The following is a 17,630-nucleotide window of genomic DNA, read 5'->3' on the forward strand; positions in this document are numbered from 1 at the left end:
CACACACACACACACACACACACACACACACCAGTACCATGCTGTTTTAATTAATATAGCTTGGGAATATGCTTTGAAGTCAGGCATTGTGATGTCTGCAGCTTGATATTCCTTTTTTGGAGTCAGTTTATTCTAGGTCCTTAATGATTCCATGTGAATTTCTGGATTCTTTTTTCTAATTTTATAAAGAATGTCATTGGTATTTAATAGGAATTGCATTAAACTTATTGTTTTAAGTAATTCAAATATTTTATTCATTTGAAAGGCGAGGGAGAGAAGAAGAGAGAGAGAGAGAGAGAGAGAGAGAGAGTGTTTCTATCAATTGATTTACTCCCCAGATGATCACAACAGCCAGAGCTGGACCAATTGCAGGGTAGGAGAGAGAAACTTCTTCTTGATCTCCCACATGGATGCAGGGGCTCAAGGACTTAACGTCAATTTCTGCTACTTTCCCATGTGTATTTTTTGGGAGCAGTGTTGGAAGTTGAGCAGCTGGGACTCAAGCCTGCACGTATATGGGATGCTCCCTGGCCATATGTTATGCTGGTACTAGTGTCAACATTAGCCATAGCATTATTCTCCCAATATTCATATTCACTGTGCCATAACACTGGCTCCTGATAGTATTCCTTCCAAGGGACATCTTTCTGCCTTTTTGTTTCCTTGATGATTTCTTTCATCAAGGTTTGAAACTTTTTCACTGTAGAGACCTTTTACTTCCTTGTTTAAATTTATTTATAAATATTTATGTTTTTGCAGATATTGTAAATTTGATGTCTTTTATTTTGAAGACAAATATGAAACATGATGAAAATAATAATAACTACATAATTTTTCTTATGCCTGTTATATACCTGATGCTAACCCAAGTGCTTTATGAGTAATTCATATAAAACAATAGAAATGTTTAGGTTGATTGCCAATGGTGGTAGTGTAGTCACTAGTGTGATACCCCAATATTGTAGGAACTTAAATCCAGAATGCCTAATTAGGTAACAAAAGCTAGAGTCTCAGCAGATATAATGCCTCTAAAGTAATGAATTCTTGAAGGCCATTTTACATGCCAGAAATGTTTCTGATAACAGGTCTGTAGTGGTGAGTCTGACAGACTACATTCACATTTTGGAGCTTCTGTTTTGTTCTGTGTAGTAAATGTTCTTAACTTTTGTGTTTTGTACTTTAAAACTATTATTCTTCTTTACTTCAACTTTCTATTTCAGTCCTGTGTTACAGAAGATTGCCTTTTTCTTTAAGACTAATCTAAATTATCTTATCTCTCCCTCCTGGAATCTTGCACCACCCATGACATATGATCAAGTCACTGTCTCTACCTGGTCATCTTTTGCTTCACAGTTCCCTCTTCTGTTATATACATAAAAAGAATAGTAGAGAATCACTTTATATGAACAAGTCCCTAGCTTTCTCTTTACATTTTAGTTTTCAGTTTGGCTTTAGTACTCCCAAGTCCACTTAAAGAAACCTCCCTTAAATGTCACCTGCTGGTGCCAGTTTTGTGACACAGTGGGTTATGCTGCTGCTTATGACTCTGGCATGCTGTATTGGGTTGCCAGTTCAAATCATGGCTGTTCTGCTTTGAATCTAACTTCTTATAAATGCACCCAAGAAATTAGTGGATGATGACCTAAGTACTCAAATTCCTGCCAGCCATGTGAAAAATCAGGATGGGATTTTTGCTAGCCCATCCCAGACTTAGCTGCTATCGCCATTTGGGGAGTAAGTGAGCTCATATAATTTCTCTCTGTGTATGTCTCTTTTGTGTATGTCTCTCTCCATTGCTCCAAAGATAAATCTTCAGAGGGGCTAGTGCCATGGTGTAGCAGGCTGAGCCTTTACCTATGGTGCTGGCATCCCATATGGGTGCTGGATGCTCCACTTCAGTCCCCATACCCACTAATGGGCTGGGAAAGCAACAGAAGATGGCTCAGGTCTTTGGACTTTTGAACACACATGGGAGACCAGGAAGAAACTCCTGTCTGCAGACTTCTGATCAGTCCAGTCCAACCATTGCAGTCATTTGGGAAGTGAACCAGAGGGTAGAAAAATCTGTCCTTGCTTTCTCTAACTTTGCCTTTCTGAAAAAATATAATATTTTTCAAATGATTAATTTTAATTTTATATGTCATGCTTTGATTTTAATTTTCATTTTTTCTTTGATTTTTCTTAACATACTGAGTGTTCTGAACACTGAAGTTCAGATCATATTCTGTGTGTAGAAAGATTAGAAGATTTTCTTTTGTGCTCACTAAGCCCTAAGCACTCTTGGTGGTCTCCTACTCTCCAAATCTCGATTTATGTATTCAACCATACCCTCACACTGAATTTTCATTTCTACTGCTGATCCTCAAATTTTCTGTTTGTCAAACTCAGCCCTTTTTAAACCAGTTGTTATTTACCTAACCAACACTTTCCTTTAAGTCCTGTATGTCTGCTATTGTCATCCTCAGCTTACCTGGGCCTTAATATTCAAATTTATATGTATTCTATTCCTGAAATGCATTCATGAAACCTATCCTCTTTGCCATCATTTATTTTTGTTTGTTTTTTTTCTCTCTGGTGTAACATAGTTAGGTTCTAACTTTTGCAAATTCTTGAGCTTTAGTACTCAAAATGCTCTAAAGACTGTCCCCATCTTATTTTCGAATTTCCTTTCTGTTGGCTTTATGCGCTGAATCCTTCTGCATCATCTTCCCTGTATCTGTTCCTCACTTGCACACCTGCTTGACTGTTAAGATCTTTCCTGATGTATCACACAGGTGCTTTCTGACTGTCTTTGCTGATGGAACCCACCCAAACTTCAGCATCCAACATAAATGTCCCACTTTTAGATTCCTCTTGTCTGCTAAGAAAACCGCATCTGCTTGTAGAATGTAGTCAGCTATTTCTTATTAATCTTGGATTGCATGGAATCTCATCTCATTTATGAGATTTTAAGGTCCTTGAGTACAGATTTGTGGCATTCCTGCTTATATTATACAAGATGCTCAACATAAAAGCACACTCAATAAGCATATGTTAAAAAATACAGTGATTGCTAAGTGATTATTTAAAAGTGATTACTTATCAGTGAGTACCCAGCTGATGTAATAAACTAGGTGTCTTGGCTGAAATAGCTAGACTACAAAATTATGAAGTAGGGTCCTGGCATGGTAGCGTTGTGGCTGTAAGTCCTTGCCTTGTATGCACCCAGAACCCATATGGTTGCTGATTCCTATCCTTAACTTTGTGGCCTGGGAAAGCAGTTGAGGCTAGCCAAAGCTTTGGGACCTTGTACCTGCATGGGAGACTCGGAAGAAGCTCCAGGCTCCTGGCTTCAGCTTGACTCAGCTCCAGTTGTTGTGGGTACTTGGGGAGTGAACCAGTGGATGGAAGATCTGTCTCTCTGTCTCTCCTTTTCTCTGTAAATCTGACTTTCCAGTAAAATTAAATAAAATCTTTGAAAGTAATTGCTATATGTGAAGATAATCCACCCAAAAAGACATGTGACTCATGCGTTGTGTTATTATACTGAGAGCCAGTCGTGGGGAAAGGGCAACATCAAGTCCTGAGAAGCAGTTTTTCTCTGGAGTTTACTATTTAAACCCTAAGACTGATAGGCGTTCAAGTGATTAAACTTTTAGGTGGGGATTTAAATGAAAACATATTTCAAATATACAAATTCCTAAATGGTGATTGTTAGTAAGTTTGCTTTTGTGCAGTATTTGTAAATGTTAACAAGTTAATTACTCCATAGTCTTACATTAGCAAACACATTAATTTTTATTTCTTCGAGTTTCAAAAACCTTGCAGGAACAGTGTATTTACTAAATGTATAGTGATTCAGGTTGCCTTATTATCTGGGTTTGTTTGATTGGGTCTAGAATTTTAAATGACAACTATGTATATATTATGATATTGTAAATAAGGTTTTCTTTCTGAACACATGTTTTAGGTGTGTGATAAAAGACAGTTTACTGTTTTCCTTTTGTAAAAGAGTGTTTATAATGAGTTATGTCTATATGAGAGTTGTGATCTTCATTATAATCCATACATAGCAGATACTTAGTATATGTTGGTTTAATGGTGACAGGTGGAGAGCCCATCTGTCTGAAGTTCTATAAAATAGGGAAATATTAAATTTAGCTTTGGAAAAGAAAAGCTAGTTAAATATAGGAGAATAAAAGCTACTCAAGAGAATGTTAAAATGCTTATGTGGGCATGAAAGGTATGACTTCTAAAAAATAATTGAAATGTACAGTATAAGAAAGGAGTTAATTAATACTGCATAACTATTTGTTTCTGTATTTTGTTTCTTGTGAGTATTCTCTAGCTTAACTAACAGCCAACTATGAGTAGATAGGATTCTTTTTGTCATTAGAGTGTGCTAAACTGACAGCTTTATAGCAGACAGGAGACCAAGTTATTGTTACTGTAAGGGAACAGGTAAGACATCCAAAGATGGCATTCTGTTCAGCAGGAGGTTTGGAGCTGACTACTTGAGATTCTGAGTCCCACTTGCCTGGTAGCATAGGTTAGTTTTGTTGAAGAACTGACAGTTTCAACCCTCAGGGTAGGTAAATTAGATTGGAAGGTGTATGAGAAGAACTTGTCAAGGAAATTGGAAAAGCAGAGTGAATAGATCCTGGAGGGAATTTTAATCTGATCCCTGGATTGAATCATAAGTGCTTATGTTTTATGGACAAGTGTATGGAAGATAAAGCAGAAGAAGCAAAGAGAAGAACAAAGGGCAGAAAGTGTAGAATGGAGAATATCACAAAAGGCGTGAAACAGTATGATTTTCTGGCTCATCATTTGTTGACATGAGAATAACGTGTTGATTTGGAGAGCACTTTCAGTAGCAGTTAGCATTTTGAGATGTTGCTCTAATGGTGATTAATTTGTGCAGCCTGAGTAGCAGTAGTAGTAGTGCATTAAAGTCTAGAAACAATCTAAGTATCAAACTATAGCAGTTTACTACTGTGTTTCTGGACTGACTGTAGCAGTCCAGTCCCAAGATGAACGAATCCATGTGAGAGTCTTATAATGCTCCTGTAAAAGAGGCCCTTTTGTAGGAGAGGCTTCTTTGCAATGTGTGCATTTGTAATATATCTGGAGCAGGAAGTATAATTATAGGAATGTTTCTCCTCACCAAAAGCAAGAGACCATTTATATTTAAACATTTGTCACTTATAATCCACTGCACTTGGTTAAAAAAATGTAATGTGTATTAGACTCTACTTAAAGGCTCAGCTTATTTTTACATTTTACATACCTTTGGAATCACTGAGGCTTAACCATCATTCCTTGGAATATTTAATGTTAAATTCATGCTTATCTTTGCACTGGCATTGGTCTACTACATTATAATGAGTTCTCAAGGTGAGACTTAGTTTGTGCTTTTACTCTAAATATTGATCACATATGTTTTATATGTAAATACAAATAGCAGTAATTAGCTATTTTGAAGCTGTGCTAATATTTAACATCCCTATAATGTTTAACTATTTTTCTGACTCAGCTTGAACAGCTTGCTTGTTTATTTATTTATTGATATTAATTTAAGCTTCAGAACAACTGCATTGAACAGGACTATTATTTTCTATACGTTACAAAGGAGGAGCATGAACTAGAGATTTAAATGATTTTCCTGAGTGAATGACTGAGCCAATATTTTAGCTTCTTGGTACTCTTAACTTTCCACACTTAGAAATAAACTGTCTTTGATTGAATAAGGATAGAATAACTATCTGTGTTACTGCAAAGGTATCTTTTAATGTGATTTTTTATTGACGTGTATTTTTTTCATTTAAAATGTTTGTAAGTGAAAGTATAATATTTTGCCAACTTTGTCACATACAATGGGTAAATAAAATGTTGATTACTTCCTAAGTACATCGTATTAAGGCCTGAGATATTATTTCCAGGAAAGCCTAGTTTGACAGTTGTAGGTTTTACTTGATAAAGCCTTTAGACCTATAAAGGAAACTATATAATAGTTTTCACTAACTGGTATGTTCTTAAGTATTTTGAATATAACATAGCATAAATGAAGCAGACCATGTTTGATTAATGCAAGGTAATCTTAAACTCAGTGTATTTGGTTGAAGTTCTTTTCCTTTTATTTTGTCTTTCCCTGCAGGGTGCTGCTTTAATTAGAATGCTGGCGAATTTTATGGGCCATTCAGTTTTTCAACGGGGTTTGCAAGTAAGTAAAATGTACTTTTTCCCTTTATCTTCTTTTCTTGTCTGTGTTTGTATATGTTTTAACATTACTCATGGTTTAAAAGTCATTAATACCAACTTGTTTAATTTGATGGAAAACTTAAAGGTATGTAGGGTAGGCAGTATCTTTTTGTATGAGAAATCATAGTTACATGTTGGAAATACACTGTGAGCTTACAAAACTTGAGCTGTTACTCAATTTAGAATCTGCTTACTTTGCATTTTTATTGAAGTGACAATCAAGATTGTCACATCCAAATAATCTAGATAAGACTTTCAGAAAGACTACTGTGCTGTTATTCCATTTAAAAGTTTATGCTAACATCAAATTGTGTTAGGCTTAGTAGAATTAGGTATTTAAGAATATCTTAAGGCTACGTCAGTGTTTCTACTGTTTATGTTGCTGCTTTTCAAATGACATGCTAGTGTTCCAAAGACATCCAGATATTTTAAGTTATAAAATGTATGTTTTTGAAAAAGGAAGTAAAAGAAACAATTTATCGTCCCTGTTATGGAATATGAAGTATGGATGTAAGAATGGCTTCTTAGATGAGGAAAACTTTAAAACTCTTTAAATAGACACAAAAATAGAAGAATAAGCTTTTATTTCACTGAATCTGCTGAAGTAAATCATGTTCCTAGTAGTTGTGATTGATGAATTATTTATGATGCATTCTGCTACTTAGAAGTGTCCTTTAAAGTAAATTGATGTTCACCTGAAATACAATTATGCTAAGACAGAGAGAGCAATCAATCTTATCTGCTCTTAGTGAGCTTTTCATTTTGAAATTTAAATAAACTACATCTGGGATCAGGTCCTATTTTAGTAGTATAATTCTATCTTTACCTAAAATAAACTGATAGATAAAACAAATCAAGAGTTAAAGATGTTATGACAAACTATAGATACTTAATGCAACAAAGAAAAATGTATGTCTTCAAGAATAATTTCCCGTGAAAAATATTTTTATAGATTTGTTTCAGCAGGGGTTGAAATTTCCTTTAATCAGCTCTTTCCATTAGGGACACCTTCTGAATAACTGAATCCATTGAACATATTTGCTAAAGGCTGTGTTCTGATCACATAGTTGGGATTTTTTTTCCTTAGGGAGTACTCTCCATGAATATAAACTATCCAGAGGAATGGCCTGCCTTACACCCACTTCTTTGTTGTTCCCATTGAAATTGTAACATGACAAAATCAGAAAATATCTGAGCTTTCATAAGGGCAACAAAAGTTAAATTTCATTTTCTCGTAGTATGTTGATGTGGAATCATTTTCCATATACATTTTTGCATTGTTTTTCATCATCTAGTGTTTTCATTTGCCCAGCAAATGGAATACATTTGGTCAATATTACTTGGAAATTATTTTTTACAACATCTTTCTTTAATTATGGTTCCTGTGGTATGCTAAATTATCCATAGTTATCCATCTTTAATGCATCCTTTTCTATTGACCCAATTTGTTGGATTTCATTTGAAACTTTACACCTTCTGATTCTCTTCATTTTAAGCATTTATTTAAACCTTATACATTAATGGGTGCCTTTGTGCTCAGGCAGTTGATTTGCTTAATTTTCAATGGAGGGACTCTGTCAACATTGCATTTCATTTGCCTTGTGACATCTCATTGATCAGATAGATCTGTATCCTTCAGGACTGGGCTTGCAGCTTTATTTATACTCATCACTCAATCTGATTTAGTGTATCATCAGCAGTTTGGATTAGTTTACAGTAGATTCCTATGTCTTGGTGATAAATTATCATCTCTTGTGCATGAAGATCTATGGGTTGCATTCTGGAGATGACCTCCTGAACAGACACTTCATGTCATGATGTGGAGTGGGCACAGAGTTGATATTAATATGCTTTCCATCTGCAAGGCTCTGGAGAGTCTTGGTTTACAAGTTGTTGAAAGAGCTAATCTAGGCCGTCAGTGCTTACCTCTGTTGGAAAAATCTATTGTTTTACATTAACCATGGGTATTTTTGTGTTGACAAATGAAAGTTGATTATTTACAATCGGTCTCGAGGTGAGAATTACAGGTAAGGATAACGCCAAATTATGAACATTACATTTTTAATCTGCCTTTTCCTTTTGTCCTTGTTCCCTTTCTTTTTCCCTTTATTCTGACACTCAAACCTTAGGTCTCTTGACAGACACAGGACTAGTGTGCCGTGGTGGCTATTTTTCCTTGACTTATTATCTACCTAATATTTGTGTTATCTTTCAATTTTATGCAATGTTTATGACTAATTCAACCTCTTTTGAGAAGAAGAAAAACATTTTATACAAATAGGTACATATGTTATATGAAAGTGGTAGATTTCTAGGTCTGTTTTTATGTTCTTTGACAAGCTATTTGTATAGATTTAACAAATTTTCTATCATTTATAATATTTTGGATGAATAAATACATATATCTTATAAATTTTAACTTAGGCATACACTCAGAAGGCTATTTCTACTAGGGTTATGACTCATTGGATTAGTTATAAGAAAGTCTAGAGAACCATCCTCATTTTGAATAATCAACTTTCTTAATAACTCTATTTTTATTGGTACATTTTTGCCCGATTTGCCTTATTGACTTTTTTTTGATACTTAATTGCTTTATTCTTCTTGTTTTTACATAATTAGAAAATATGTTTTATATGTAAATATAATTTGCATAAATAAAATTGGTCCTTGATAACTGCCAATAATTTCACTTCTGTCTCAATGTTTGAATTGAAAAGTAAACCTGCATTGAATCAAGCTTGAACCCTTCTGGTTAAGATCATTTGTGTCATTCATAAATAATGTGTGTTAAAACACAGAAATATTTATTTTTTAATGACTATTTGCTTTTATTTGAAAGTCAAATGGAGAGAGGAGAGGCAAGGGGAGTGAGAGCAAGCTCTTCTATGTGCTGGTTCACTCCCCAAATTACTACTAATGTCAAGACTTGGCTAGACAGAAGCCCGGATCCGGGAGCTTCCACCAGGTTTCCTGAGTTGGACCATCCTATGCTGCTTTCCCAGGCCATAAGCAGAGAGGGGGATTGAAAGTGGAGCAGCTGGGACTTGAATTGGTGCCCATAGAGGATGCTGGCATCATAGGCACCAGCCCTGTGAAGTGTTTATATTTTTTCAAAGCTTGTTTATCTACTGCACTTTATAACTGTTTCCAAAATATTAGCAGATATGTTTAGGGAAACTTGAATCACTGGAATAAATTATGAGAACTGATTCGTATTTTCAGTTCTAATCGGGAGTGAACATTCTACAAGTCACAAAATTTTTCTTAACTTTTGACCTTAGTTATAAAATGCAGGAATTGGACCAACTATTTAATTTTCTTTCCATCTTGCATATTCTCTGAATCTAAGATTTATTTATTATAGTTTTCTGATTAGGTAATTTGAGATTTATATCTTTGAGATAACTTTCTGAAATAAATAGAACAATTTGTGAACTAAATTGCAAGAGTAATCCCCTATTAAGTTTTCACTTAATGATCTGAATATTAAATCTGCACAGCTATCATTGTATGGAGTATTATAACTGTAGTTCTTATTTCCCTGCTACTTCCCAACCAGTAGCTTAAATGTTCACATGAAAGACCTAATAAGGCCATGAGACTTATTTGAGTTTTGTCTTGTTATTCATAGTGTGAAAAAATAATGTAGCTGTGAGATATTTTGATCCTAAGCCTAAAAGGGGAACGAGACCTAGAGTATCTCTGATTTCATGTCTGTACATTCAGCAGAGAAAATAAAGTAGCAAGGCTGGTGTGTGGTTTTGGTTGACTTTTGTGATTTCTCCAGTCCAGTGAGAAATAGCTAATCCTTCACAAAGGCTTTAATTCTCTGTCCTACCAGATTGTCATTGAAAAAAAATTCATTTTCTCAAAATCTATTCTTTAATTTAGGAGGCTACAGATGATAATTTAAGAATTGTTTGATTCTGAAAACCATGAATTACCCTGGTTGCACTGCTCACTATCACTGTCATTTCTCCTTTAAAAGTAATCAAAACCAGACAGGTCTTTGTAGATAATCATCTTTAGAAAGTCTGAACCCACTTTTGATATGTAAAGCAGTCAAAATAATTTAAACTATCCTGGGCACTTCAAGCAGAAAGAGAATTTAAGTTTGCAAGTAAGAATTTTGTAATATTATTGAGATGACTGTGGGAGTAAATATCAGCAAATCCACTGTGAGCCTTCAGAAAGTCAAGAAATTTGGAAAACAGAATAAACATGTGACCATTTTTGTGGCTAAGCTGCCTAAAGTTCACCTGGAATCCACTGACATTACCTTACCTCTGTCCCTGACCAAGCCGTATGTCTGCTTTGTGCTACCTGAACTATAAAGGCCCCACCTTTCTAAACCCACCTTTTTAAGTATCTTCCTCCTCTGTCATGTATCCTTTTAATTCAATGGAACTTGAATTTGGCTCTTAGTAACAATGAGTTCTAAGAAATACATATTCCCAATTTCCGCTCATACAGTGCATAAGAGTTGAGGGAGTCGAGCCAGTGCCATGGCATAATAGACTCTGCCTCCACTTATGGCACCAGTGTCAGATACAGGTTCTGCTTCAAGTCCCAGCTACTCTTTCTGCAGTTTAACTCCCTGCTTATGGCCTGAGAACCATGGAGGATAGCTCGAGTCCTTGCACCCTCACCTATGTTAGAGACCTGGATGCAACTCCTGGCTTCAAATTGGCTCAGCTCTAGCCACTGTGGCCATTTTTGGAATAATGAATAAGCAGATGGAAGATCTCTTTCCTCCATTCTTTCCCTCTCTTCCATCTTCCCTCCCTCCCTTCCTCCTTTCCTTCCTTCCTTCTTTCCTGTCTTTTATTCTCTCTTTCTCTGTCTCTCTCTCTGTAACCCTCCCTTTCAAATAAAAAATAAAATACATTCATTAAAAATAATTTGAGGATAATTTGTAACATCACCATGTAAAGATTTAAAATATTTTTTATCTCCTTGATAGTTGTAGTAAGACTATGTGATTGCTCTCTATCTGGAGCAGTACTTCTGATGATTCCAACATATGTAAGGTTATATGATGAAAGAAGTCCTAAAACTAAAACCAATAATGAACATGTTCAATTCACTTCATAATTACAGTCCAACATTGGCAAAACATCTCCCCATGTCCTTTTGGAGTGGGGTGACTATGTCATGGTGACTTGGTACTAGTAATATGTCTGAACTATTTTAATCTGGACATTATTTCCATTTTAATATAATGAGGTAGAAAAAGGCAGAATATTGCAACCAGAACTGTGTGACTCATTCTACTTCCCAGGTGGACCAATCCTCCTGGGATGGAGTAAGTACAGGAGAAGCAGCAGGTTGACTAAATTCTTTTGATTTAAGACCAACTTAGCATGAAACATCTGGAAAGCAAGCTTATGCATTTTGCCAGGCTAGGATTTTCTCCTAGCAGTGATTCCAGTGAGTAATGACTAAGAAAACACCTGCATTATACATTACCTATCGGGACTTAAACAGTTTCAGTAAAGAAAGACAATTGGTATGCCTGCAGTTCTCCAAGTTCCGTATCATGATATGTATTAAGGAAAAGCTACAAAGATTACTTGGGAGCTCCACTCTATTTTAGATTTGTACTGTATGAATGTGATTGCCTGATTGATAAACTAGAAGTAAAGTCCTCAGTGGTGGGATACTGGACTGAAATTCATGAAGTGCAATCTCATTTCTATTTTTCCATTTGGGCAAACTTCAGTGCCCAGTGTTGTTGCATTTCCTTTTGTATGTGGTACCTGAAATTTACATATATTGCAATTCTCCCTTTTTCTGCCCTTTTGAAAGTTCTTGGTGATTTTTCATATCCTTCTAAAATTATTACTTGTTCCTTAAAAAATAAAAAGCTTTTTTCCCCAAGTTTCTCCTCCCATAAACTGTCAGCCTCAGAATCATCTGGTACCTCTAGCATATTTCATTTGCTAGAATTCCTACTAAGTGTATAAACATTAATTTTCACCTATATGTAATACTGGTTATGATAAAGATGTGATGATGATGTACATGTTATAAATAAATCAGAATTCACGTGTTTTATCTTCTGTTTCTGATTTAGATTACATACATATAGTTCAAATCCTGATTCAACATAAATATTATATTTTTAATTTTAAATTCAGTAATCCAGGTAATGATGCTTTTGTATAGTTTTTTTGGGGGGCTGACTTGGTACTTCCTTATTTCATTTACTTGTTTTAATATCCCTAATTACATTTTTTTTGTAATTTTTCTGGAAATAATATCAATTGGCTCAATAATTATTAAAAATTAATTGGTGCATCGTATTATTGCTTTTTCTTTTCAAACAAAACAATGTTGTTTTAATGATTTGAGCCCAGCAGCACCATTCTTCCTGTTATTTTGAGTTAACACCCAGGGAGTTGTGTTTGTGAAGGAAGATCGTTGTTGAGCATGATATGAACTCAAACTGAAATCCCTGCCAGAAAGTGAGTTACCCTCCTGCTCAAGCAGTGAAGATAATTCAACAGCATCTAAAATATGGTTGAATAAAGAAAGATTTCTCTTGATTAATATTTAACTGCTCTTTTTCCATAAGGTGACTTGCAACACGATGTTTGGCTCCAATTATCAGGGTGGAAATTGCTTATGCAAATCAATGTAAGGCAATGAGGTGTGGATAAAAAGCAAAAAGGAAATATCATTATTATTGGTTTGTGCTCATAAAGTTCTGATAGCCTGAAGGTAATGACAGGCTCAGACCCATACAGTTTATTAGGAGCAACAACGTACTCAATAACCTGTGTTCCAATGAGGTGTTACATGTTAACACGTGTATGCAGGAGTTTTATTTGAAAGGCACAGGCTTATGTTTATGGGAGAGCATTTGCTCCCTTGCATGCAGATTTCTAGAATAATGAAGATCCAACAAAGAGTAAAGGAGCAGAGACAATTTGTCAAAGTCAACTTCCTTCCTGAAAGGGCAGTACTGTATTTTTATCAGGCTCAGTCTGAAATGATTGGCCATCTACAGTTACTCAGATACCTCAGTTTCTCACATATGATGCTATGTGGTTTTAGATATGGGATAGGTATAAAGATTAACACTTGGTAATACTTGGTTCTCTTTACTTAATACCATCTAACAATGTTGTCATTACTGTTTTTTAGTCTGGATTTGACCTGATTAGCCTTTGATTGATTAAAAACCTAACTACCAAGATAAAATTATTGGGTATGTTATAAAAGTCAATTTTTTTTATTCTGTAGATTTTAGAATTCAAAATTGCAAAACACATAATTTTCAAAAATAAATGGCAGTAAGTATTCAAACTTCTAAAACACAGAAAAGTCAACTTTGCGTATCAGTTTTCATTTTAATATACAACCACTTACTAAACCCCTGTTACTTTATCTCATGATTTGAATGTTGTTAATGGACTATTGTGACTATATAGTGTTAACTCAGAAGCTTTTCTTATTATGGACATATGTCTCTCTGCATCCTGCAGAGATATACCTGGCTAAGTTGGAAGCCTTATACATTTGTGTTTGCTAGCTATGAAGTTAAGGACCCAAGATTTGTTACACAGTTTTCCTAATCAGGTTAACAATACAAAATAGTATTTCTGATCACTTTATTTAAACCTGTCTGAAGTTACTGAGCACATTCGGCTGATGGTTGCATTGACTCGCATCTATATGTTGGTGTGTGTGTAAGTGCATACTGATCAACACTGCGTGCACACGCTTGGATAGACCTACCCACAAGCTGTCTCTGAGTCTTTGTACACCTTACTGACTGATGAGATTGCTAGTTCAGAAGTACAACAAGCTTCCTCAGAGGCATTTTTCTCTAACCTAGTTAGCTCCTGTATCAGCAGTTTTGTTTCTTTTAAAGTTTACTTTCCTTCTTATTTTATATTCTCTTTTTGGAATTATATAGTTAGTAATGCTACAATTTTGGCTCCTAGAAAAATCACTCCTAACTTGTGAATACTTTTCTCCTCATTATTTATATTTTTATAGTTGTCTGATGGCACTGTTACATAGTTTACTACTGATAATACAGAACTGTATCGTAATATAGTTTTACTTTTGTGAGCATCTGTTTGTATTTCCAACTTTTATTTACTAGTACTGTAATAATTTTTCATTTTCCTAAGTTTGTTTGTTTTGAAAGAGTTACAGCACGGAACAGAGAGATTTCCCACCCTCTGGTTTATTCCCCAGCTGCATGCAAGAGTCAAAATAGGCCAGGCCAAAACCAAGAGCTACATTTTCATCTCCCACGTGAGTGCCAGGGGCCCAAACACTTGGGACATCTGCTGCTTTTGCCAGACCATTAGCAAGGATCGCGCTGGAATTAGAAATGGAGCAACCAGAATTCAAATCTGAGCCAATATGGGATGCCAGCACCAGGGAGAGTAGCTTTGTCTAGTACGCCACATGCTGGTCCTATAATAGCCCTTCAATGAAATGCTTGCTCGTTTCACATTATGTTTGAGTGTTACTGCATGTGTATTTCTAGAAACATGCCAGTTTCCTCCAAAATACCAAATCAGTGTAATGCTAGAAATAATTTTGAAAGTTTTCTTTCCTTATACACTAGGCAAGATGATTGAATTAATTTAGGAAGTAAAATAATCATGTCAATTTTAACATATAAACTTGTTTCATAAATGAAGTTGAGATTTTTTTAATGTAATTTGCACTTTATTCTCTTTATTACTTTCTATCAGTTTTACTAATTTAAATTGAATTCTTTTTCATGACTGCATAAATATATTTTAAATAACAATAATACATAGGTTTTATACTACAAACTCTTTTCCCTGAAGTAAATGATATGTATTATTTTTAAAACCTAATCCCCAGCATTTTAATAGTGCTTCAAAGATTTATGTTAAATTCTGTATTTGGAAGCTAGCTTAGAAAAATTCAGGTATTTTCAAACTAAAGGTGGCATTTTAGTTTATACATAACATATTGACTGGGATGATACTCTGCTGGCTGTGTCTTCAGACCAGAGAGGGTATACCTAAGAAGCCATTGAACTTGACTGGACAATAAGATGCTGGACTCTATGTTTGGTATATGCTTGCAATGGGGGAATCTCAACTGAACTTGAACTGTGGTTATGCAACAAGGTGGAGGAATCCACCATGGTGGGAGGGTTTTGGGAGGGGTGGGGAGAACCCAAGTACCTATGTAACTGTGTCACATAATACAATGTAATTAATGAAGTAAAAATAATAAATAATAATAATAAAAAAACAAAAAACAAACAAAAAAAACAAAGAATTTAGAAGAAAAAACTAAAGGTGGCATGATATTTTTTTCATATTTAAGAAGTTCTCAGGCTTAATACAGTAGGACACTTGAGTTGTGGCAGTCCATTTTTTAAGCTTTTTAAAAAATTTTAGGTGAAAGATTATGGATGCTTTGATACTTAGCAAGTATCTGCAGAAACTAAGTGAATTCCAAAGGCACTTTGAGGTAGTATTCACTGAATTTGGTGATGAATTGGGTGGAAAGTATGTGTGTGCTGAGGAAGAGAAGGGAATCTGATTCAATGATGATTCCTTGGAACAGTGAGCACATAGGACTGAATTCTGAAAGGCTGTAAATTGGAGGTTGAGAGTTGAGAAGGGTTCTGCCTAGAAGATGGAGGTGGAATCACTGCAGAAGTGGTTCGAGTACCCCAGGCGTGCTGTCAAGTATTGCCAAGAGGAAAGTTTATGTCAAGGCTAGGAAAATAACCAACAAGGTTTAACAGAACTGGGGAGGAGGAAAAATTTACAGGTGTTCCTTATGGACGCCTGCAATGTTTTTTTTTTTTTTTAAATTTTAGTGAAATGCAGTACAAGATGGATGAGAATGTAGAAGTGGAGACAGAAGAAGGTTTAAGCAAGGGAGGACATTTTTTGAAAGGGGCTGAGTCGTTAATGGGGAGTATGGCTCAGGCAGGTTTGGATCTTGTTTTTAGAAATGAGGAATTGCTGGTTTGACTTGGCGCTGGCAGAGACAATGAGGGAGAGAATGATTCTGACAATGCAAGAGATCACTGTGGGACATTGGCCAGCAAAGAGGCGAAAGACCTCACTATTGAGTACCAGTAAATTTGGTGATATGGTACTGGGATGATGAGGAAATTCTTTCTTATGACTTCTAGTTTTTGGTATTTTTTGATGAGGTCCATAACTGAATGAAAGTGAGGTATGGTGAGGGGTGGAGAAGTTTGAAGATTGAGTGGTGAGAATGGTCAGAAGGTACAGTCTGAGAGCTTGGAGTGTCTGCTTGAGCACAGTGATTATGCATGTAGAGTAAAAATAAGTGCTCGGTTATATAATTTTACACTGATTTAACTGTAGACATGATGATTTAGAGTCATGGTTGTTTTGTATGATAGGGATTTTTTTTTCTTTTGGTAGATTGGACAGTTTTCTAATGCTTCTCTTTTTTTTTTTTTTTTTTTCCGCACACTGTGTGCTTTCTTGCCAGATGCATACTCTATTGTTTACATACTTAAGTTGAAGAAAGTAAGTTTCAGGAAAAGCAAAAGAAACTCACCCAGTATTACGCAATGGATAACAAACAATCTGAAATTTTGCCTAATTCTTATGAATCTACAAGCTATTTCTTTGTGAACTAAATTACAGTTTATTCTCCAGTATCATGAGCAGCAGCACTGAGGGGAAGAAGATGTACATTTCTACAATCAGTGGGCATCTTGATTTAGAAGACTTTCACTAGCCAGCATACAATTTATCTAATTTTGTGGGCTTGTAGTGGTTACAGCCCTTTATCAGGACATTCAGAAAAGGCAATTCACAAGCTTTTCTTTTACCGATTCAGTCACTTTATGTCTGAGAACTATTTCAGTTGAGTAGCAGAAGGGAGAGGTGGGGACATTTTAGTACCTGGAATACCTCGTAAGCTGTTACATTGCCATTCTTTCACTGACAGGTGTAGTTGAACTATTCTGGAATAGAGAACAAAGCAAATTGTGATGTTGTGACTCTGGTGACGTGCCTACATATTGTTGTGCCACTGGTGTGATCTATAATGAGTACAGAAGAAATATTTGAAAACAACCATGGTATGATAATTGGCTGCCTCCTATAATTTCAAAAAGCAAGCAAAAATGCTTCCATGTGCTGGCAGACTGTTTTGATAGGAAATTTTCTGATTTGATTTTCTACTATATTTAGTAATTTTCTGCAAAAGTATACTTTTTTTTACAACATTTACATTCATTAAGTGGATAATGGATTTTTAAACCATATAAAGTGGTTTTTTGTTCCTAGAGAAATATTGGAATATTCACTTATTTAAATAAAGCACTTCTAAAGGTAAGCTTAGAATAAACACAAATTTTACAAAATCAGTATTGGAATGGCATGCAA

At 35.2% G+C, this 17,630-nt stretch overlaps 1 protein-coding gene across 1 annotated transcript in view; it reads left to right on the forward strand.

Moving 5' to 3' along the window:
* Positions 1 to 17,630, forward strand: part of TRHDE (thyrotropin releasing hormone degrading enzyme) — a 360,129-nt gene that overhangs the window by 239,383 nt on the left and 103,116 nt on the right. Inside the window, exon 7 of the mRNA XM_058673432.1 lies at positions 6,137 to 6,202. Within this exon, the coding sequence (XP_058529415.1) occupies positions 6,137 to 6,202 (66 nt within the window). The remainder of the gene's footprint in view (positions 1 to 6,136; positions 6,203 to 17,630) is intronic.

This window comes from Ochotona princeps, chromosome 15, assembly GCF_030435755.1.
Source record: "Ochotona princeps isolate mOchPri1 chromosome 15, mOchPri1.hap1, whole genome shotgun sequence".
Classification (NCBI taxonomy): Eukaryota; Metazoa; Chordata; class Mammalia; order Lagomorpha; family Ochotonidae; genus Ochotona; species Ochotona princeps.